Genomic DNA, 25,390 nt, shown 5'->3' with positions numbered 1-25,390 from the left:
AATCTATCAACGTCAATGGAATTTGTAGCTGTGATATCAGTGCCAGTGGCACGTAAAAAGCACCATCCGACCGTGGCCGTTGCCAGCTTCGTCTGGTCTCCATGCCGGTGGTACGTAAAAAGCACCCACTACACTCACAGAATGGTTGGCATTAGGAAGGGCATCCAGCTGTAGAAACACTGCCAGATCAGACTGGGCCTGGTGCAGCCTTCTGGCTTCCCAGACCCCAGTTGAACCGTCCAACTCATGCTAGCATGGAAAGCAGACTTTAAACGATGATGATGATGATATATATATATACACACACTACTAATATAGGATAAAAATTTTTTGATGAAAAAATTCCTCAAAAGTGGCAGCATATTAAAATACCTTTAAAGGTTAAAATTATAAACAAGGGCAAAAGAAAAATTATTTCTATGCTAATATACTGAGAACAGACTTTAAATCGTCAATTTCCACATTTCATTTTACATTCACTGTAAATACACGTGAAATCGAGGAAAGCTAGCTAACAGAACTTTTTAAAAAAGTTCATTATTTCTATATTGAATTAGTTGATTCAATATAGAAATAACAAACTTTTTTTTTAAATTCTGTTAGCTAGCTTTCCTAGATTTCAGCACATGTAATTATAGTGAATGTAAAATGAAATGTGGAAATTGATGATTTAAAGTCTGTTCTCAGCATATTAGCATAGAAATCATTTTTCTTTTGCCCCTGTTTATAAGTTGTATGTGTGTGTGTGTGTGTACACACAGACACACACACATATGAATATTTATATGTATATATACACATATATAAGTGAAATGCGATATATAATGTTTGGGTAAAAACTTCAGCTGACTGAGATGCTCTCTTGGAATTAGACCAAATGAAGTTTATTTTTCAACATAGTCCCACTTGCAGCCCGCACACTTCTTTCATTGGTGTTGCAGTGCTTAGATCCCATTGGTGAAGAAGCTTTCATCCAATTGGCCAAAAAATCATCAACAACAGATATGTCATCTTCACTGCAGTACTTGTTCCCAGCTAAGTGTTTCTCTTGTTGGGGAACTGATGAAAGTCGGATGGCGTTAAATCAAGGGAATCAGGAGTCTCAGAAACCAATTCAAAGCCACAGTCACACACAGCAGCCATTGAAATCTAGGACTTGTATGCTAGAGCATTGTCCTTAGGAAACAAGACCCTTTCATCAGTTTTAATGGGCAGTTGGTCTTGATAGCCTTTTGCAACTTCCTCAGCAAGTTGGCATTGTACTCTCCAGTGGTTCTTTTCAAGATAATCAATTAACACAATGCCTTTTGCATCCCAAAAAATCGAGGCCATCACCTACCCAGCTAATGGAACAACCTGGTTTTGTTTGGAGCAGATGAGGAAGAGGTGCCACTACATGGATTGCTTATTTGACTCTGGTTCAAAGTGATAAACCCAACACTCATCCTGGCTTAGAACATTCAAGGAAACCAACTGGATCTTCCTCAAACAGTATCCAAAATTTTCTGTGGTGTGATCTGCCTGGTGTGCTTTTGAACAGGTTAGGTCTTAAGTACATAGTCTCAAACACTCAGTACTGTCATCTTCTTGGTGTTGCTCTCACCTTACTGACAGCATTTCTGTATCTGGCTTAAACCATTCCTCTGAACTTGGTTTTCTTAGAGTATATCTCTTTTACTTGTTTCAGTCATTTGACTGCGGCCATGCTGGAGCACCGCCTTTAGTCGAGCAAATCGATGATTTAAAGTCTGTTCTCAGCATGTTCTTTTGCCGAACCGCTAAGTGACGGGGACGTAAACACACCAGCATCGGTTGTCAAGCAATGCTAGGGGGACAAACACAGGCACACAAACACATACACATATATATATATATATATATATACATATATACGACAGGCTTCTTTCAGTTTCCATCTACCAAATCCACTCACAAGGTATTGGTCGGCCCGGGGCTATAACAGAAGACACTTGCGCAAGATGCCACGCAGTGGGACTGAACCCAGAACCATGTGGTTGGTTAGCAAGCTACTTACCACACAGCCACTCCTGCGCCTATATATATATATATATATTCTCTCAAAAGTCCTTATCCAAGTCAGTCAGTGAATATTTGATAAGGTGTCTTGCTCTTTGCTAAGAAATATTATTGCCTTTTGTGATAGATAGTATCACTGATACTCAAGTAAAATCCCAAACTGCATCTTATCTAAGCTAATATTCTTTTTGTTATATTACAAGTATTTTTAGTACTTTCAGAACTTGGTTATCAGTTAATTTATGCCTATGTAAATGCCTTCTTTCTAAAGCATCTTTTTGTCCTTGTACAGTAACTAAAATTGGTGTTTCACTAAAAGTTTGTTAATTTATAAGATAGTTTGGAATTTCTCACCATTCAAGCTGAATGATGTCTGTCTGTTAATAGAAATAGTGTTCTGTAACATTTCTGACATTATTTTGCATTTACCAACATATTTTTGTGGAATGTCAAATAACTGAAAATAATATCAGATTGGCATGTAGCCACTTCAGTCTGACTCTAGTGATTCTTTATGTAAGATAGAATAAAAATTAGTTTTTGTCTATTCATCTACACTTGTCAAATACAAGGCATGTTTGTAAGTACATATCAATTATGACCTGTCATCATCACATTGGCAAGATATTGAATATTTAGATGGTGCTAGATGTTGTTCTATCTAAACTCATGAAATGCTATTGTTCCTGCTCTTATCTGGAAAATTGAGCAGCACCAGTAACAAGCAGCCTAATCACATAGTCAAATCACACCCTTCTTTTTTTCAAAATTAAAAGACACTTTCCACTGTGTAGTGCTAAATATTATATTCAAAAAAGGACAGGATGGTTATATTTTTTTATCCTGTTGAATCAGGGCTGACCTATTGTTAAATAACTCAGTGTTGATATAAAAAGGCAAACACTGGCCTAATTTTTGTCTGATCAGTTCTGCCTTTACCTAACAATCTGTAACACCTGTTTAGAACTAGATGGACTAGAATACTGTTGTGAGGTAAGTACCTTGTCTATAGACAACACAAGTGATGAATTTATCTTTTAGTAACCACTCATTACATTGTCTAGAGCCCTACTGACTCGACTAGCAGTGCTTTTCATCTCTAATATTTTAGTCTTGTTTCCATTCATAACATAGCCCTTATAAAATTAACTGGTGGCACTTATGCACAAAATGAACATTGCACATCTGTACTTACATGCATCTTGAAACAAACCCTTGTACAAACCAATGAGGGAGTTTCTGTATTGTTGTTAAACCTTTTAGAATTTGCAACCAAATCTCCCAAAATACACCCTTAAAAAACTGCCTAAATCTTTTGAACCAATGGCTATTGATGAAACCATCCCTTCCACAAAAGCCTTTAGCTATAGATTGTGAAATATTTGATTCACATATTAAAAAAATATATCAAATAGTGAGAGAAAACTTGATGACATTTGTGAATTCACTATTTGCTGCAGGTTTACTTGATATCCATATGGAACTGGATCAAACTGTGGCAGATTTTTTAGGAGTTGAGGAAGCTATTACTTTCCCTATGGGTTTTGCTACAAATTCTATGAATATACCATGTCTTGTTAGTAAGGTAAGTAGTTTCATATTTTCTCTTTGTCTTTTTTATATATTTTTTATCCATTATTTGTATATTACAAAATATTCTCATTCACTTTCACAGTACAGGACTAGTTCTTTAACCATCAAATCTGATATTTTTAGTTAGTTAGTTCATTACTAACAGTTGTTTTCCACTTAACATAAACACTAATGGCTTTAGTTTTATTTTTTGGCCAAAATATTGTACTTAGCTTTCATCAACCTGGAGAAAGCTTTTGACAGTCCCCCGCTGTTATCTGGTGATCTTTAAGAAAGTTAGGAGTAGAGAAGTGGCTTGTTAGAGCTGTACAAGCCATGTACAGTGGTGCTGTCAATAGTAAGGTGAGAGTCAGCCATAAAGACAGTGATGAATTTAGTGTGCAGTTCTCAGGTCATAACAGAGTGTTCAAAATTGGATGTCCATGGGAACTACTATATACTGATGACCTCATTCTTATTGCAGAATCTGTAGCAGAATTGGATGAAAGCAAAACCTGGAATCAAAGTTAACCTAGAAAAGACCAAAGTTGTTAGCAAGAAAACAGATAAGACTCTCTTTCTGTCAGGCTCAATATATAGGATAGGAGTTGGAAGTAATTCCATTTGCTGCACCCAGTGTAAGCTATGGACATTGTGATAAAGTGGAATCACAGGTAGAGTAACAGATAAAGTCACCTTCATGTGTGGCAGATATGCAAGAACAAGCATACAGGACTTAGATTCTCTCAAATGCCCAGGAAGCTCTCTTGAGGTAGTAGATAGTTTATGTAGGTGACCAAATTAGCAGGAGTAAAGGACATTTTGAAAGTATTGTTTCTAGAATAGCAATAGGATGGAGGAAGTTTAGAGAGCTTTTACTCTGTTGGCAATGAAAGAACTCTCTCCCAGAGTGAAAGGTAGATTGTATAATGCTTGTATATGAATGGCTATTCTCTATGGTAGTGAGGTGTGGGCTCTGAATGCAGAGGACGTGTTAACTATAGGAACAAAGGCAGTATGATCTGCCGGATGTGCAACATCAGTGTGCATAAATGACAAAGCACAAATGTGTTGAGAGAAAAGTTGGGTATAAAAGGTATCAAATGCAGAGTGCAAGAGAGGAAACTACATTGGTTTGGACATGTGATGTGTATGAATGAAGATGGCTGTAAAAAGAAGTACCAGTCTCTGAAAGTGAATGGTACCTGTGGAAGAGGAAGACCTGGGGTGAAATGGTGAGGACCAATCTGAGGATGTTGGGCCTCATGGAAGAAATGACAATGGTCTGAGATGGCTGGCAATATGAGATTCCAAAGAAGATCTGCTCACATCAATGTAACTGATTTCCTGAAGCGCTGTGGGTTCCACCCACACATAATAAAATTTTCACACAAACCAAACTACATCTCCTCTTCCTCACATTTCTCCATCATATACTATGATTATCTCCCACTCCAATCCTGTGTTCACTTCCTTACTCTACCATCCCCTCTATGCTCTGATCCTTGTTCCTTGTGAGTATACCCTGTCACTTTATCACCATCTCTCTCTTGTACTCTTGCTGTCTTCCACCTTCTCTCTCTTTCCCTTGCTCTTCCTTCTAGCTGGGTAACTAGCTGTGCTCCTCTACAGCAGCACATCTTTTTCTGCCCCCTTCTTGATCACTCTCTTTTTCCCCTTGCTCTTCCCTCGGGCTGGGTAACCATGTATCTCCTTTACAGTAGCACATCTGTTTCTGCCCTCTTTCTTGTTAATTCTCTCTCTCTCTTTGGCTGGGTAACTATGTACCTCCTCACACCTATTTCTGTCTTTCTGTCATACTCTAACCTTTCCTCTCTCTCTCTTTCACTCTCTCTCTCTCTCTCTCTCTCCAGTTAACCATGTACTTTTTCTACTGCAAGACACTTGTTTCTGTCTCTCTATCATTCTCTAACCTTTCATCATCTGTCACAAGATCACCTCTTCTAATGACCCCTCCCTTCTCAAAGATTGTTTGTCTAGCAAGTTACTTAGTGACATTGCCTGTGTTGGTGCCTCATAAAAAGCATGTAGTCCACACTGTAAATTGGTTGGCATTTGAAAGGGCATCCAGCTGTAAAAGCCATGCCAAAACTGACCTCACATGTGCTAGTGCTACATAAAAAGCACTCAGCCCACTCTGTGGGGTGGTTGGTTTTAGTGAAGGCATCCAGCCATAAAACCCTGACAAACAGACACAGAAGTCTGGTGCAGCTACTGTCGAACCATCCGACCCATGCCAGCATGGAAAGCAGACATTAAATGATGATGATTTGTTGTTGCATTTTTATTTACATATTTTTATATTTTTGTTATTTAACTTATGGTTAGTTTTGATTGTCTCATCCTTCTCACAAAGTTTGTGTATCAAGGTTATTCTTCTCCTTTACTTGTTTCAGTCATTTGACTGCGGCCATGCTGGAGCACCACCTTATGTTAATAAAAAAATTAGTTTAGTGCCTCTGTGTGAAAATGCTCTTTATTACTAAAGCAGTGGACTGAATGGTCAGGTAGTGGAGGGATAGAAATAGTGAAGCAGTAGACAGAATGTTTTATTTTTTACCTTTGCTGTCTTAATCCATTCAGAGTTGTCTTGATCTTTCATTCTTAGCATTAATTAAATACTGGTTATATACCTGTAATTTTGCTCCTTTATCAAAAGATTCATTATTGCTTTGAATAGAAGTTTATTCAAATGTCCATTTCTCTCCCTTTTAACATACAACCATATGTATTATTCTGTTAATATACATACACTTGAAGTATTATACACAGTATGGATATCAAATATTGGTTTATGTTTTTTTTTCTTTATGTTAACTAACATCATGTCTTTAGAAGCCATTCATAGATAAAGCACTATTTCTAAGAGAGCTGTTCTGTGGAGGCAGATCTTTGGTTACTTGCATGTCTGAGCAGTGGATAGCAGAATCATCAGAAAATCAGGCAAAATGTTTTCACATTAAGTTATACTCCTTCATGTTCTGAATTCAAATCCTGCTAAAGTCAACTTTACTTTTCATCCTTGTAAATGATAGAGTAAGTGATAGAGTACTTAAGATTAGATTAGTGCTTCACCATAGGTCAGCTACCATCATCTCGGCATATGCCCCTCAACCAGGGCTACCGGAAGGACAAAAAGACCAATTCTATGACACCCTATGGCGGACTACCTCGTTGACAAATGACAGTGACCTTCTCTTCTTGGCAGGTGATTTCAATGGACATGTTGGACGGCATGTCGGGGGCTTCCATGGCGTTCATGGAGGCTACGGTTTTGGCTCTCGTAATGAGGAGGGAACCAGGCTGCTGGAGTTCTGCGATGCAAATGACCTTATGGTCTGCAATACCAACTTCAGGAAACCCACCTCTCACCTAGTCACCTACCGTTCTGGCAGACACACTAGCCAGATTGACTACATCCTTGCCAGAAAAAGGGAAAGAGGGCTGCTTATGAATGCCAAAACCTTTCCAGGCGAAGAATGTACTCCTCAACATAGATTAGTAGTTAGCGACTTCAGGATCAGAGCTAAATGGTTGCCCAGAAGAAGACCTGCTTGGAGGAGAAGGGTCTGGAAGCTTAAAGATCCTGCAAATGGACAGAGATTTAGAGACATACTACTCGAAGCCTTTGACGAAATAGAAGGGGATATAGCTTCGCTTAATGTGGAAAGCAACTGGAGATTTCTACGGGACAATCTGCTGACAGCCACTGACCAGATCTGTGGATGGAGCAAAGTACCATCTCGACCCAGAGTAACGTGGTGGTGGAACACTGTGGTTGACAGGGCTATTAGACAAAAGAGACAGGCTTGGAAGGACTGGAAGAACGGTGGTAGCAGGGAATTGTATCAGACAGCCAGAAGGGAAGCTAGGAGACAGGTTTATTTAGCCAGAGGGGAAGCAGATAAGAAAAAATTTGCCAATGTTCTGAGCCGTGAGGATGAAAGACTTGAGGTATTTCGTGTTGCAAGACAGTGTGTGAGAGAGAATCGTGATGTGGTAGGAGAGAAGTGTGTTCGCATGGATGATGGTTCACTTGCGCTAAATGAGGATGCAAAGAGAGAGGTTTGGAGATGCCACTATGAAAGGTTGCTGAATAAAGAAAATGAATGGGATAAAGAGAGTCTGCCGAATGTTGACCCAACAGAGGGACCAGCTATCCAAGTTGATAGTTCCGTGGTAGCTAAGGCAATTAGAAGCATGAAGACAGGGAAAGCCCCAGGCCCATCAGGAATTACTGCAGAGATGCTCAAAATATCTGGCAGTGTCGGCTATAACCTAGTCACCCGTATAGTCAACCAGGTGATACACGAAGGAGTCATACCCAATGACTGGTGTAGCAGCATACTAGTCAACTGCTACAAAGATAAAGGTGATGCCCTAGATACAAATAATTACAGAGGTATCAAGCTGTTGGATCAAGTAATGAAGGTTACGGAGAGGGTCATAGCCCAACTAATTAGAGAGAGAGTTAGTTTAGATGAGATGCAGTTTGGGTTCGTGCCAGGGAAAAGTACCACTGATGCTATATTCCTGGTAAGGCAGCTGCAGGAGAAATACCTAGCCAAAGATAAGCCCCATGTACCTGGCTTTCGTGTGACATGGAGAAAGCTTTTGATAGGGTCCCCTGATCCCTTATTTGGTGGTCAATGAGGAAACTAGGGATAGATGAATGGCTGGTGAGGACTGTGCAAGCCATGTACAGAGATGCCGTAAGTAAGGTTAGGGTTGGCAACATGTACACAGAAGAATTCAAAGTAGAGGTTGGGGTCCACCAGGGTTCAGTACTCAGCCCCCTCCTATTTATCATAGTCCTCCAGGCAATTACGGAGGAATTCAAGACAGGTTGTCCCTGGGAGCTCCTCTATGCTGACGACCTTGCTCTTATTGCTGAGTCACTATCAGAACTGGAGAAGTTCCAGGTGTGGAAGGAGGGTTTAGAATCGAGGGGCCTTAGAGTCAACCTAGCTAAAACCAAAGTACTAATAAGTAGGAAGGTAGACAATCCACAAATGTCTTCAGGAAGATGGCCCTGCTCGATCTGTAGAAAAGGTGTAGGTAGAAACTTTAAGATGTACCCAGTGTAAGCTATGGACACATAAGAGGTGCAGCAATGTCAAAGGTAGGCTAACTGGGAAGATAGTTTTTGTATGTGGCAGATGCTCGGGAGCATTAACCTCCAAAAATCTGCAGAAAACAACTTACGTCACTTTCCAGGGGGAAAAACTAGAAGTAGTTGATAGCTTCCGTTATCTAGGTGACCAAGTCAGTAGTGGGGGTGGGTGCGCTGAAAGTGTAACTGCTAGAATAAGAATAGCCTGGGCAAAGTTTAGGGAGCTCTTACCTCTGCTGGTGACTAAAGGCCTCTCGCTCAGAGTAAAGGGCAGACTGTATGATGCGTGTGTACGAACAGCCATGCTACATGGCAGTGAAACATGGGCCGTGACTGCTGAGGACATGCGTAAGCTCGTGAGGAATGAAGCCAGTATGCTCCGATGGATGTGTAATGTCAGTGTACATACTTGACAGAGCGTTAGCACCTTGAGAGAAATGTTGTACCTAAGAAGCATCAGTTGTGGTGTGCAAGAGAGACGATTGCGCTGGTATGGTCATGTGGCGAGAATGGATGAAGATAGGTGTGTGAGAAAGTGCCAATCCCTAGCAGTTGAGGGAACCCGTGGAAGAGGTAGACCCAGGAAAACCTGGGACGAGGTGGTGAAGCACGACTTTCGAACTTTAGGCCTCACTGAGGAAATGACCAGCGACCGAGACCTTTGGAAATATTCTGTACGTGAGAAGACCAGGCAGGACAAGTGAGCCCAGCCCACTTATGAATGCCTGTCCTCCCTTGGACACAAAGACCTGTTGAGGCAAGCGAAGTCGATATAGAACCTCATCCGACGACAGGCACCCATGCTAACCCCCTTTGCTTGCGAAGACATGTTGGGGCAAGCGAAAGCGAATTGAACCAACCAGGATCCCTGGTCTGGTGGTACGTAAAAAGCACTATCCGACTCGTGGCCGATGCCAGCACCGCCTCGACTGGCTTCCGTGCCGGTGGCACATAAAATACACCAATCCGACCGTGGCCATTGCCAGCCTCACCTGGCACCTGTGCAGGTGGCACGCAAAAAGCACCCACTACACTCACGGAGTGGTTGGCGTTAGGAAGGGCATCCAGCTGTAGAAACATTGCCAGATAAGACTGGAGCCTGGTGCAGCCTTCTGGCTTCCCAGATCCCCGGTCGAACCGTCCAACCCATGCCAGCATGGAGAACGGACGTTAAATGATGATGATGATGATACTAGGTTTGCAAAATTCTTGATGTGTACTTGTGTGTTGAAATAAATCTTGTATCTAGGAAGGGTCATTATACTAATAATAATAAACATGATTTTGCTTATTTATCATTAGTCAATTGGTTAGTTACCTAAGCAACCAGCTAATCAATCATTTATTTAATTTGTTTGTTAAACAATCTATCATTTGTTTGTTGAAGTCATTTCATCACTATTCACAACCTCATCTATGCCATGCCATCTTTCCTCCAGGTATGCTTCAGGTCTATCTGTAGTCAAATGTCTATGTACATGTCGGGGTGTAGATGTGTGATCACTTACAAGAGAAGTAAAGAAGGTGTGTGTGTGTGGTTGTGTGCACATTTTTGCAATTGAGTTGGTTCTGTGAGTGTATGCATATGTCATGTAGTTGATGTTATATGTAAATAAGACCTGGGATGAGGTGAAGAACAAGGTAATCAGTCTTAACCAGAAGTGGCAGAGAGGAAGCTGTTCCTAGGACAGCAGGTTGTGGTGATGAATGTTTCTGTCACCTCCATTATTCTTGATTGCCAACCTGTTGTGCCTTGCCCCAGCTGTCACTTGATCAGATTTGAATGTGTGTTATTTTCTTGTGAAAGGGCTGTGTTCCAATAGTCAGGCAGTCAGATACTGCCTGCACCCTCTGCATGGTAGCTTATGCATGCCATGGCTGCTGATGCACCACCTACAATGATACCCAAAAGAAACCAGAATTTTGCAATGTTATTTTATTCACTTAATTTTAGATGTTTACACTTCAAAGTATCCCCTTCAAAGTATTCTCCATTTGAAGTGTTTTCCACTGTTGGAAGCAGTGCTGGAAGTCTTGTGAAGTGATGCCTTATAATACCGCCATTGCTTTTTTCTTCACTTCTTCTACATCTGAAAATTCCATAGCGATGACCTTCAAAAAAAGGTTCGGATCAACTTCCAGTTGTTCTTTCAGTTCATAACATGCATTCAGTCATGACTGCTTTTGCTCTTCCTTGAGCAAGCGTGGCACAAATTTTGCTGCAATTCATAATTCCTCACTCAAAATTCATTGCCAGGAGCCACTCATATCAACATGTTCATTAATTGTTCAGTTAACTCCTCCAAGATCAGTTCATGAATTTTCATTCGTTTGGGAGAATGACAATCACCCTGAACACAGTTGGTCCTCAAGCAACAAGTGACTATTCCTAAAGAGTGTAAACCACTCGTAAACTTGTTTTGCTCATGATAGTATCCTTGTAAGCTAAGTGAAGCATAACAACTGTTTCAGCTGCCATTTTCCCCAGCAGAAAACAGAATTTCATGGAAGCATGCTTTGTTTCAGCCATCACGAAAATCGATGAACAGGGTAGAGAAACACTGCAAAATGAAAACACATCACATGGCAATACAACTTCACATGCCACCACCGGTTGGCAGACTTAAGCAACATTTCTGCTTGCTTTTGGCTACCCCCTCACACTATGTATACTTTCTCTGTTCTATTGTATATTGTGTATACTCTCTACCATTTTTTTCCTTGTTTTATGTTCATCTTTGTATTGTCCTCCTTATTCTTTGCCTTTCATCCTTTCAGGGTCAATAAATTAAGTACTAGTGAAATATTGGGGTCAGTGTAATCAACTAGTTCCCTCCCCGCAAATTTTTGGCTTTGTGCCTATGGTAAATATTATTAATAGTAGGGTTATTTAGCATGCTGGGTAAAATGCTTTGTGGTATTTTCATCCATCTTTACATTCTGAGTTCAAGATCCGCTGTCATCGACTTTGCCTTTCATCCTTTTGGGGTTGATAAAATAAATACTAGTTGAGTACTGGGGTCAATGTAATTGACTTCCTCCTAACCTTGCACTTGCTGGCTTTGTGCCAAAATTTGAAACCATTGTTGTTGCTGTTGTTGTTGAGGAAGCGAGCTGGCAGAATCATTAGCATCCCAGGCAAAATGTTCAGCAGTATTTCATCCATCTTCACGTTCTGAGTTCAAATTCCACAGGGTCAATAAATTAAGTACCAGTGGAACACTGGGGTCGATGTAATCAACTATCTCCTTCCACCAGATTTCAGGCCTTGTGCCTTTAGTAGAAAGGATTATTATTGTTATTAATGGTGGAATGTGCTGACATGGCTGTTTGTTTGAGAGATTTGCTTTGTAACAGCATGGTTTCAGGTTTGACCTTTTTCCATAACATCTGAGGCAAGTTATGTGACCTTAAGTTGACTGATATCTTTTGAGTGAAATTCGGTTGATGGAAGCTATGAGGAGGCTGCCATGTCTGTATGTATGTGTGTCTTCTTAATGTTGCTTGGGCAGCCATGATGTTTATGTCCCATGTGAACAATTCACATGGTAAGTAGCTCAGCTTCAATATGTGAAGACCAGTGAATGAAATGCCTTACTTGAAAACAAGGATTAATATCAGAAGGGGCATCCATCCGGCACCTATGCAAGCATCAAGAAAAATGGAAGTAAAAACAATGATGATGATAATAGTCAATAACTTAGTTTTTTTTTTCTTCTTTTAATTTATTAAAAATAAAATAAACTTTTGTCATTGGGTCTTGTGTTTCCATTGATCAGCAACATGATACTGCACACCACATAGCCCTCTTCACACACTCCCTCTCTATTTCTCCCATGCACACACATCTCTATCATGTGAACAAACCCATATAAGCATTTTGCATTGTTATATTCACATGCCAGTACATCACACACACACACACACACACACACACACACACACACACACACACACATACATGTGTGTATATCTATATGTTCTAACATGAACTAAGGTCAATAAATAGAAAAACAATATTGTTGATGCTACCATTTGTTTAGTTACTAGAGAAGTGGGATCTGAATTAAATTGTTTTCTTGTCTCTAAATGGGAACTTTTACAAAATATCTGGAGAGGAAAATATTATTGCTTTAACTTAAATCACAAGTTTCCTGTAGCACATATACTTTTGAGGAAATGGCATTTTTTTAACAATATTAAGCTCCCTTCTTTAAATTTGGTCTTTACATAAGTCATAAATTTATTTTTCCTAGAACAGTTTCATTGTAGTCAATTAATAAAATAACTATTTTATAATTTTTTTTCCTTCCATTTTCTTAATTTACTTTCTGCAGTAGAAGATTCATGTAAGAAAAAAAGTTTTTAAATCTTTAAAACAAAACAAGCAACTTTATTTGTTGTCTGACCAATATTCTGGTGGAAAAATTCAAAAATTTTGTAAATTTTAAAAATGTTTTACTGTTTATTTTAATAATTTTGATAAAAAGGCAAATAAATAAACACATACATACATACATACGTACGTATGTACGTCTCTCCCCAGACACAACAGAATATGCTTCAACACACGAACTCATATAAAGAATCTTGCAAATCCACAAACAAAATATAATAAACTTTAGCCAAGCTACTAATACATTGAGAAACACCGTGCTCTGCTGTCTAAAAATCAAGATAGCTAGCCGACAGCTCCACTTCATTAAAACATGCATCTCCTCCAAGCTATATATATATATATATATATATATATATATATTGTTTTTTGTAAATAGACTGAGTTTTATACTTAAATTATCAATCTCAAGTTTGACTATAATGTCTTGATTAGTGCTAGGTCAGTCTTGATTGAGCAGACCAGTGATCAATGATGACCATCCTGTCTTTTCAGACATATTGTACTGAGGTTAAATTAATGACAATCCAATATGTTCACACTTGCCATAGAGATGATAGTGTTGTTTGTGAAAGATTTTGACTGCTATTTCAAGCAAAGTGAAAGTCATTTCAAGGTTCCCTTTGTTGGCTTGTGTCTTCAAAATACTTTAAGAGATTAAAATGGAACAAAAATATTCTATCATTGACCAGCACATCTATAGGGGATTCTACAAAATTAAGTGACTTGGCTATATTATTAGTGCCCACCTACTATAGGGGCATTTAAAGGGCCAAAAATATTGAAATTCTGAATATATAGTGCTGTTGACTGAATTTTGTTTTGCTTTTTGTCTAATCTGCCCTAAAATAGTCAAACATTGCTGGATGAATATTTAAAACCTTAGTTGTGTATTATGAATCTTTTGAAGACACAAGCCAACAAGGGAAACCCTGAAATGACTTTCACTTTGCTTGAAATAGCAGTCAAAATCTCTCACAAACAACACTATCATCTCTATGGCAAGCACGAGTATATTGAATTGTCATTCATTTAACCTCAGTACAATATGTCTGGAAAGACAGGATGGTCATGAATGGAACACCATTGATCACTGGTCTGCTCAATCAAGACTGACCTAGCACTAATCAAGGCATCCTGTCAAACTTGAGATTTGCTGTTAGATGACATGTTTTCTATAGTGAATGTGTACCATTTCTTTCAGGGTTGCTTGATAGTCAGTGATGAGCTCAACCATGCTTCATTGGTTCTAGGTTCACGCCTTTCTGGAGCTACCATACGTGTTTTCAAACATAACAGTAAGTAAACAAAAAATTGCAATATGCCAATAACTTTATTGACCCACACCCTCCCTTTCCTAGCAAAGCATTCTGTTTACAATGCCTTAAATTAGTATGAATGTTTTTATTAGTTTCTTAATATTTCTTTTCTCTCTCTCTTCCCTTTTCACTTTCTTCCCAGCAGCATCCCTTTCTTCTTTCTTTCTTTTTTCCTCCTCATTCTCTCCCATTCTAAGAACCAGTCTATTCTACAAACCTGATTTTTGGATTGTTGCTCTTTACCTATTATTTATTTTTACTTTCTTGTTCTGGAAGGATTTAAAAACCTCATCTAGATACATTTACATTTATTCTAGTCTTCTATTAAATTACAAATCAACAGAAGATAATATTGAAATTAATTCAGTGTGCATTTGTCCACACACATACACTCTTTTCTAAGCTAGGGTTTGTTCAATTTTCAACAAAAGAACTAAAATTATATTAATTTGTATTACCAATAGTTTTAGTGTGATGAAAAACCATTTAACTCTTATTAGACTTGTATCAAATATATGGTCAAAGGCATTTCAGCCGTGGCCACAATATTGTCTAATTATTTTTCTAAGATGGTAGGATGTGAGTCTTGGTTGCTATTTCTAGCAGGATGAGTGATCATATAGAGACTTCGTCATTGACAAACTGCAGGTCTTGTTTTATAGGTACTACACAAACATTCTTATCTTGCAGATATGGTATCTTTGGAAAAAATCTTGAAACAAGCTGTGGTCGAGGGTCAGCCAAGAACACACCAGCCATGGAAAAAAATCCTCATTGTCTGTGAGGGTATTTACAGGTGAAAAATAACTGCTTTTTAATTTTCTTTCTCAACTTGCTCAGTTTGGAGGAAAAGGCAGTGTCCTTGGCCTTTGTAGACTGTCCCTAAACTTGTAAGATTAGTGCTATTAATATTCCTCTTGTACTTTGTAAATCAACACTTATGAGAAAGACATGAGTAGAAAGAATTCCAGTGAGCCATTCTTGACAGGAAGGATTGGGCATTGTGATTAGTATGGAGTCTGGGAAGTTAAACACAACAAAGGTGTTGAGAGGAGGTGAGAACTGAATAAGATAGGAATGTCTGAATGAAAATACTATGAGTTCAGTCAAATCTGAGAAATGGAGGCCATTATATTTGTAGTAGAAAAGGCAGAAAGTATGTCAGTAGGTCAGTCAGAGGGTTCTTTCTGGTAGTGTAGGGTGTCTGTACATGCAGCAGAAGCACCATCTTAGTTGTGGAAACCATCCTCCATTTTGGACTTCACCTGAGCTTAAAGAGTGTCATTAATTGTTGGGTGCTGAAGTATCTTCTGACCCTAAAGTGGAAGCCTTGGTTATGTTAAGGATGGGATTTTGCCAAGAGAGATATTGGGTGATAGTGAAACCCAACAATGAAAACAATTTTGAATACTTTGAGTGCTGTTCATGATTGTGATGTTTTCCAGGTATGTACCTTTACAAGGGGCTCATAGCTGAACTACAGAAAAAAAAAGATTTAGATGTATTAAATAAATGTGCAAATATACAGAATCCATGTCACTGTTGTTAACTGGGAACAATGAATATAAATAACTTTAAAAACCGCTTCTGTTTAATTGTTTAGTGCCAGGCCTTTCTACCTGTAACCATCTTATCTTTCCCACTCTCTTCCCATTGTCATATTTAGAATTATATTTTCCCCCATTTTTAAAGACAGCAAGAATGTGATTTGAGGTAGATTTATATGCCATTTCTAGCAAGTTGTTGGACCACACAGAGCTTCCTTGTTTACTCAAAATCTTTAATTTTTGCTCTGTTTAAATGTGTTAATCCTTTTGTTACTAACCCATTTGGGACTACTCTTGCTTCAATGATACAAACTATCCATTTGAAAGTGTTTTAAAAACTTCTAATAGTAATAATAATTATTTTACTAAATTCTTCATTCTTTTAAAAATTAATTGTAACAAAAGCAGTGTATTTCAGCAGAAATATGGTAAAAAAAAAGTGTTAATTCCTTAACTCTCAAAGTGTATAAAGTAGTAGTGTTTGTCTGCTGGTGCTATCACTGATGTTCTTCTGTACTGTAGACAAGACACTGAATTTGTTGGTGCTGTTATTAGTGCTCTGCTGTGGGCAAGACACTGAATGTCACTTGTAAATTCATTGGCTGAGTATGGAGAAAAAGTGATAATTAAAGTTGTTAATTAAAAAAAAAGGTTAGCTGACATGAAGTACTATAAGCCATCTGAATATTGAAATCGGTTACCTATACCATGATGAGTCATGCCAGGTATCAAAGTGCTGACATCAAAACTGTTGCTCAGTGCTCTCTAAAGGCTGTAAGACATGACATGGACAACTGCAACAAAAACTACAGTGCACGCATTCTGACTGAGTCTGCACACCAGACTTCATCCCCACATCTTTAAACATGGACTTAGGCTTAATTCAGATGGCTATGTGAAGCTACTGGAGAGTGTTGCTGCTGAAAGACCAGATATATGGCAACAGAATTTGGCTCTTTGCTATACCTCTGTAAAGAGTCGGAAGTGGTTGTCAGAAAATTTCTCTGACTTCACCAGCCCCAATTTCTGGCCTCCTAATTCCCCAGGTTGATGTTTTCCAGATATGTACCTTTTCAAGGGGCTCATAGGTAAACTACAGAAAAAGACTTAGATGTATTAAATAAATGTGCAAATATTACAGAATTCATGTCACTGGTAAAATGTGTGTGTGTATATATATATAATTGGATTACTATGTGTGGAACAGTTGAAAAAGGCACCAACTGCCTTGCCTGCAACACCAAGGGCAAGCTGGTAGCCAAGATCAAGAAAGTGTTCAAAGATTTTGTCAAGCACACAGTGAAGAATGCATGCACAAAATTACGGAGCTATATTGAAGCCATAGTGGAAGCTGATGGCTGCTACTTTGAGTAAACTTTTCTCTCTCAGCCATAATTAAGTTGATATTATTTTGATTTTTTTTAAATACTTATATCTTTGGATGGGATGTTTCCTTTTCCTTTTATGCGAACTGTCAAATTTTGTCCAAAAACCTTATATATGCATATATATATATATATGTATGTATGTATGTATATATGTATGTATATATATATATGTATGTATGTATATATCGCCCCCTAATTTTATCGATCAGCCTCAAGTCTCGTTAAATATAGAATAAATATATTTATAATTTTATAGATCCTTATCGCTGTCTAAGATAAATATAGCTCATGTATCTCCCATAAATCTGCAAAATATCTCTCTCTCAAATTTAGGTATTTTATACCTACTAATAAGTATTCCTTTCTAAGAATGGAATGGCGTACATGGCTGCTAGTTCTCGCCCCCCCCCCCCTCGATATATTTTTCTCTATCTCCTCTTCACATTGTCTTTCTATCTCTTTCGATCGCCACTCGACCTCCCACTTCCCTTCACTACCACCCTATATGCATATACAATAGCGACTGAATAATAACAGTCCCACTTTTTGATTCAAACTGTTGCTGTCAACTTCGTCCGAAAAATGAATTCCAGCTAAGCAATATTAATTTAATTCAGCCCGTACCTACCAGAAATATTTCTGTGCAATTGATTGATCTTTAGTTACCCCTGTTTATCTCTATTATGTTATGACTTTGTCTATTTCAGCCTCACGCCTCGTGTTATATATATATATATAATTCTATAGTTCATCTCAATATATCGATGTCTCATGTCTTGTGTTAAATATATATATAATCCTATAGCTCGCCTATAGCTCGCCCCCTAATTTTATCGATCAGCCTCACGTCTCGTTAAATATAGAATAAATATATTTATAATTTTATAGATCCTTATCGCTGTCTAAGATAAATATAGCTTACGTATCTATAGGTGTATTTAGCCAGAGGGGAAGCAGATAAGAAAAAATTTGCCAATGTTCTGAGCCGTGAGGATGAAAGACTTGAGGTATTTCGTGTTGCAAGACAGTGTGTGAGAGAGAATCGTGACGTGGTAGGAGAGAAATGTGTTCGCAAGGATGACGGTTCACTTGCGCTAAATGAGGATGCAAAGAGAGAGGTTTGGAGACGCCACTATGAAAGGTTGCTGAATGAGGAAAATGAATGGGATAAAGAGAGTCTGCCGAATGTCGACCCAACAGAGGGACCAGCAATCCAAGTTGACAGTTCCTTAGTAGTTAGAGCAATTACAAGCATGAAAACGGGGAAAGCCCCAGGCCCATCAGGAATTACTGCAGAGATGCTCAAAATATCTGGTAGTGTCAGCTATAGCCTAGTCACTCGTATAGTTAACCAGGTGATACATGAAGGAGTCATACCCAATGACTGGTGTAGCAGCATAATAGTCAACTGCTACAAAGGTAAAGGCGACGCCCTAGATACAAATAACTACAGGGGTATCAAGCTGCTGGATCAGGTAATGAAGGTTACGGAAAGGGTTATAGCCCAACTAATTAGAGAGAGAGTTAGCTTAGATGAGATGCAGTTTGGGTTCATGCCAGGGAAAAGTACTACTGATGCTATATTCCTGGTAAGACAGCTGCAGGAGAAATACCTAGCCAAAGATAAGCCCCTGTACCTGGCTTTTGTTGACATGGAGAAAGCCTTCGACAGGGTCCCCCGATCCCTTATCTGGTGGTCAATGAGGAAACTAGGGATAGATGAATGGTTAGTGAGAGCTGTGCGAGCCATGTACAGAGGTGCTGCTAGTAAGGTGAGGGTTGGCAACGAGTACAGTGAAGAATTCCGGGTAGAGTTTGGGGTCCACCAAGGTTCAGTCGTCAGTCCCCTCCTATTTATCATAGTCCTCCAGGCAATAACGGAGGAATTCAAGACAGGATGCCCATCGGAGCTCCTCTATGCTGACGACCTTGCTCTAATTGCTGAGTCACTATCAGAACTGGAGAAGTTTCAGGTGTGGAAGCAAGGTTTAGAATCGAAGGGCCTTAGAATCAACCTAGCCAAAACCAAAGTCCTAATAAGTAGGAAGGTAGACCAATCATAAACGCCTTCAGGTAGATGGCCCTGCTCGATCTGTAAAAAAGGTGTAGGTAGAAACTCTATAAGGTGCACCAAGTGTAAGCTATGGACACATAAGAGGTGCAGCAATGTCAAAGGAAGGCTAACTAGGAAAATAGTTTTTGTCTGTGGCAGATGCTCAGGAGCAATAAACACTGAAAATGTGCAGAGACCAACTTCTACGACGTTCCAGGGAGAAAAACTAGAAGTAGTTGATAGCCGTTGTGCCAGTGGCACATAAAAGCACCCACTACACTCTCAGAGTGGTTGGCATTAGGAAGGGAATCCAGCTGTAGAAACTCAGCCAGATCAGATACAGTTTATAATATTAATACTAACCTGAACAGATTCGTTCTACATTCGTTCTACTTCATCCCAATTCAAGTGAAGATTACATAATCATATTCACAGCTTTAAAAGAAGTGGAGCATTATGAAATGCACTTGACCTTATGTCAGGGAAAAGTATGGATGTAACCTATGCGGAATGGAAATATTAAAATATTAAGTGAATCATCATCATCATCGTCATTTAGCGTCCGTTTTCCATGCTAGCATGGGTTGGACTGTTCAATTGGGGTCTGTGAAGCTGGAAGGCTTCATCAGGCCCAGTCAGATCTAGCAGTGTTTCTACAGCTGGATGCCCTTTCTAACGCCAACCACTCCGTGAGTGTAGTGGGTGCTTTTTACGTGCCACCCCCACAGGTGCCAGACAGAGCTGGCAAACAGCCATGAACGGATGGTGCTTTTACATGTCACCGGCACGGGGGCCAGGCGAGGCTGGCAATGGACACGAACGGATGGTGCTTTTACGTGCCACCAACACGGGGGCCAGACAGAGCTGGCAAACGGCCACGAACGGATGGTGCTTTTACGTGTCACCGGCACGGGAGCCAGGCGAAGTTCTTAATAAATCAGATGTATTATGCAATAGATTTAGATACCTATCATTCCACTCTGAAGACAGGGGCCAGATTTTTACCTAATCTTTATATACTTCCACTATTGTTGCATAGCCCTGACTTTTTGTGAACTACATCTGCCAACAACATTATGACATAATACCATATCTGGCAAACAATTTATGTAAAAAAACTTAGTGTAACTGTGGATGTTGGCTTTTTACATTTATGTACTTCAGGCCACTAAGAAAAACTGTCTACCATAACAAGGTAATATGATCCATTAAATGGACCTGCATAATCAACATGCAGTCTGGACCATGGGATATCTGTTTTTGGCCACAGTTGCCATTTTTTGGTAGGTGATTTTGCTGCTAGTACACAACCTCTACATGCTTTCACTAGTTCTTCAATGTCATGGTCCATTCTTGGCCAATACTCATAACTTCTCATTAACGGTTACATTCTCAAAATCCCTGGGTGACTAATGTGAAATTCCTGTAGTAATCACTTCTGTAACGTGGCTGGCACTACAACTCTATGCGTACATTAACACATTGTTGCAAATTAATAACAGGTTCGAATTTGTGTTGCATTCTGCAAAATGCATATTTTTATCTCTTTTTTTCCAGCTGTCAGTATTTTTTTTTTTTGATAAATTCATCATTTTCTGCTTTTAATTTTATGTCTTGTAATGTAACTGGTAATTCACACATTACAAAATATTTTTAATTTCTTTTTCTACTCGCAATGCTGCAATCACAGTATCCTCAAACAGTTAAGTATTTTCAGGTATCAATCTTGACAAACAGCATGTCCTAAGTTTTTAGATGGTATAAACTCTATCGTAAAATAATAATTTAGTAATATAATACCCAGGCATTGCAACTTATTAGTAGTATGGGTAGGGATTCTTTTTTCTGACCAATCATCATCATTTAGCATCTGTCGTCTATGCTGGAATAAGTTGGACAGTTTGACTGGGCTGGCATGCAGCACCAGGCTCCAGTTTGGTTTGGCATGGTTTTCTACGGCCGGATGCCCTTCCTATCGCCAACCACTCCGAGAGTGTAATGGGTGCTTTTATATACCACTGACATGGATGCCATCTGCATGACACAGGTATCTGCATGACTGTGATTTTGCTCAGCTTGATGGTTCTTATTCTCAAGCATGACATAACGCTAAAGGTTTTGGTCATTGCCTCTGTGAGGCAGATAATGAATTACATCACTTGAAAGGAACTCGGCCACTTTGCCTCCATCAGGCCCACCTTGCACAGGGTGCACTTGGCTTGACGGGTCCTCTTAAGCAGAGCACATTGCCAAAAGTTTTGGTCACTAGTCATTGCCTCTATGAGGTTCAAAGGTCATGCTTCACCACCTCATCCTATGTTTTCCGGGGTCTACCTCTACCAGAGGTCTCCTCCACAGTTAGAGATTGGCATTTCATTACACTGCTGTCCTCGTCCATATGCATCACGTGAGATGAGAGGCCCTTTGTTACCAGCAGGGGTAGGAGCTCTCTGAACTTTGCCCAACCTAATCTTGTTCTCACAGCTATTCTCTCAGAACAACCATCTCCACTACTAACCTGGTCACCTAGATACCGGAAGCTATCTACTGCCCCTAACTTGCCCCACTGGCAGTTGATGGTGTCTATTTTTTGCACATGTTCAGTATTTATTATTCCTGTGCATCCTCCACATATAAAAGTTAGTTTCTCTGTCAACTTTCCTTTGATGTTGCTGCAGCTTTTGTGTGTCCAATGCTTACACTGAGCACATCTTATGGAGTTTCTGCCTTAACCTTTTCTACAGATTGAGCAGTGCCATCTGCCTGAGGGGATATGTGATTTGTTTACTTTCCTACTATGACTTTGGTTTTTGCAAGGTTAACTCTAAGGTCCTTTGATTCTAGACCTTGCTTCCATATCTGGAACTTCTTCTCTAGCTGGAGTAGTGATTCTATAAGAGCAAGGTCACCAGCATAGAGGAGCTTCCAGGTGCAGCCTGTCTTGAATTCCTCTATTATTGCCTGGAGTGATGAACAAGAGGGGGCTGAGCACCGATCCTTGGTGAACCATTACTTGTACCCTGAATTCTTTGCTGTAATCATTGCCCACCCTCACCTTACTGGTAGCATCCCTATACAAGGCTTGTACAGCTCTCACCAACCACTTGTTTATCCCTAATTTCCACATTGACTACAAAATAAGGGATCAGGGGACTATGTCAAAAGCTTTCTCCAAGTTAACAAAAGCCAAGTACAGAGGTTCGTCTTTGGCTAGGTATTTCTCCTGAAGTTGCCTTACCAGAAATATAGCTTGGCACAAAGCCAAACTACATCTCCTCTAGACTAACTCTCTCCCTGATTAGTTGGGCTATGACTCTTTCCACAACTTTCATCACCTGATCTAACAATTTAATACCTCTGTAATTATTTCTATCTATGGCATCACTTTTAGCTTTGTAGCAGTTGACTATTGTGCTTCATTGGGTATGACTCCTTCATGAACCACCTGATTTACAATACAGGTGACTAGATCATAACCCACACTGCTGGATATTTTAAGCATCTCGGCAGTGATTCCTGATGGAAGGGCATATATAGATAATAACAGACAATGATCAGTCTGTAGCTGAAAATTTCTACCATTTAAAAGTCTATGGCTGTAATTTTTCTCTAATAATGAATAAAACTAATAATAACGCTAATAATAAACTTTTAAAAATGAAAATAATCAAGCTTTTGATGGTTTTATAGATATTTCAAAATTAAGATGCTAGGTGTTTCCATTATTTTGTCCAACCCCTGTATATGTATGTATGTTCATATATGTATATGCAGATATGTGTACATATATACGCACACACATCATGTATAAAATTTTTGGCATCTTCCCTGTGAAAGAATGCATGTGTGAATGACATATTTCCAATAAAAGTTTCCTGTAGAAAATGAAGGTTTATTTTATTTTTATCAATTATATCTTTTTAGCATGGAAGGTTCTATCTGCCGACTTCCTGAAATAGTGCACTTAAAGAAAAAGTACAAGGCTTATTTGTATCTTGATGAAGCTCACAGCATCGGTGCTATTGGAGATAATGGTCGCGGTGTCTGTGAGTATTTTGGAATTGATCCATGTGAAGTTGATGTTATGATGGGAACATTTACTAAAAGCTTTGCCTCAGCTGGTGGATATATTGGTGGCTCAAAGGTAATCAGACAAGTTTTAAAGGTTTTTCTATTGAGTTACAAATGTTTGTGTCTTGGTTTTGTGTCACAATTCACTAGTAGGGATGAATTTCATTTAAAAGTTCACATGAAGAAATTAAAAGTGACACTTGATTTTTTTTTTTTTTTTTGCAATATCTCAGATCAAACAACTTACCATACTTTAGGTTTTAAGGGAACCTAAATACAGCTAACCACTTCATTTAAGTGAATACAGCTTCATAATGTACTATGCTTTCAATAATTATTTTAACCACTAATGTAATTGCTAGCAGATATAGACACTCTGTGAATGTCCTTGCCCTCAACCAGCAGATAATTTGATGTGATAACTGGAGAGACAGAAGTCTGCACAAGTACTGAAACTCATGACAGATGAAAAGACTAGAACAATGTGCAATGAAGTATATTACTCAGTCTAGGAATCATGTGCATGGCCTTATGAGCCTAACAACGTAACCACGAGGCCACATGCCTTCATAAAATTTAAGTGCTAATGCAAATGATGACAGCTGAGGAGGTCAGAATAAGAACAAAATATATCTGGGGTTCTCTTGTACTTGATGAAAGTATTACTAGTACTGCATTTTTCTCGCATATTTATTTCTAGTTTGCTTTTTTATGTTCACTTTATCAGATATGTTAATTACTTAAATGTATTGTTGAGTATTGAGAGATGACTGACCATATTGGATGACGTATGCTTTAGTCTTTCTAAGGGCTTTCATCACCTTTCTATTACCAGTGTCATACCAAACTGAGGGATCTGAGTGAAACCTGATCCTTGGACTCAAGTAGTGAGCTAACTTGGATCATAACTATTCTCACCCATATTGGCATGGAAAACTGATGTAAAATGAAAATGATGATGATAAATGAGGAATATTATGTGTGTTTTACCAAATATATGCAAATAAGAGTTAAAGAATTCATTTGATTGATTGTTTGATTTTTAACAAAAATTGTTTTTTTTTCTCCAGGATTTGATTAACTATTTAAGGATAAAATCACACAGCAGCATGTATGCTAGCTGTATGTCACCTGCTGTAGCCCAACAAATCATCAGCACAATCAGGGTGATCTCTGGAGCTGATGGTACAACAGAGGGTAAGTTATTTTCTCCTGAATCAGCTCTGTCTTAAAAGTCAATTTCTTTTTGTTCAAGACTCTCTGCCTGAACCATAGGTGTTACTGGGTGATAGATTCTATTGATTTTATTAGCAGTAGCGATGACTAAAAGTTATACCTTTTTCGTTGCATTAGAAACTTAAGCACACATGCCATTGTTTATACCAATTGTCTGTAACCATTTTTAATTGATTATTTAATCATTTTAGCTTTCCACTTCTACTGTTCTTTTGTGTTGTCTTTCAGTTTGCTAGTAGAAAAAATGGAAATAACATCTCTCTGCTATTTCCATCTTTTGTCATATGTTGATTTCTTTCTGTCGCTCTCCTTTTTTCTTTCTTTTTGTCTCTTACTCCTCACCAAAAAAGAGAAGATTCCAGAATATGAAGATGTGTATCAACATCCTTGGTCAAACTGCTCTTCCATAACCATTTAAACTGATGTAGTTAGGAAGCTTCCTTTAGCTCTGTCTTTCTTGTTTCATATTTTCACATTTTTCCCCATATTTCTTTCAGGAAAGAAACGCATCCGTCAGCTGAAATGGAATGTACGCTATTTCCGGCGTCGCCTTAATGAACTTAACGTCATCGTCTATGGAAACAAAGACTCCCCAGTTGTACCCATTCTGTTGTATATGCCATCTAATATTGCGTGA

General features: G+C 38.9%; 1 protein-coding gene across 1 annotated transcript; it reads left to right on the top strand.

The window, feature by feature from the left end:
* The first annotated feature begins 3,451 nt into the window (after window positions 1-3,451).
* On the top strand, window positions 3,452-25,390 carry LOC115229482 (serine palmitoyltransferase 2). Its single transcript, XM_029799820.2, has 6 exons — window positions 3,452-3,622; window positions 14,344-14,437; window positions 15,149-15,254; window positions 23,371-23,590; window positions 24,588-24,714; window positions 25,251-25,390. Exons 1-6 carry the CDS (start codon window positions 3,467-3,469, stop codon window positions 25,388-25,390), a joined length of 843 nt encoding a protein of 280 aa, XP_029655680.2. The 5' UTR covers window positions 3,452-3,466.

The sequence above is a fragment of the Octopus sinensis genome, unplaced genomic scaffold (assembly GCF_006345805.1).
Source record: "Octopus sinensis unplaced genomic scaffold, ASM634580v1 Contig12806, whole genome shotgun sequence".
NCBI lineage: Eukaryota > Metazoa > Mollusca > Cephalopoda > Octopoda > Octopodidae > Octopus > Octopus sinensis.
Note: the sequence above shows the minus strand (reverse complement) of the source record. Positions and strands in the feature narration are given on the sequence as shown.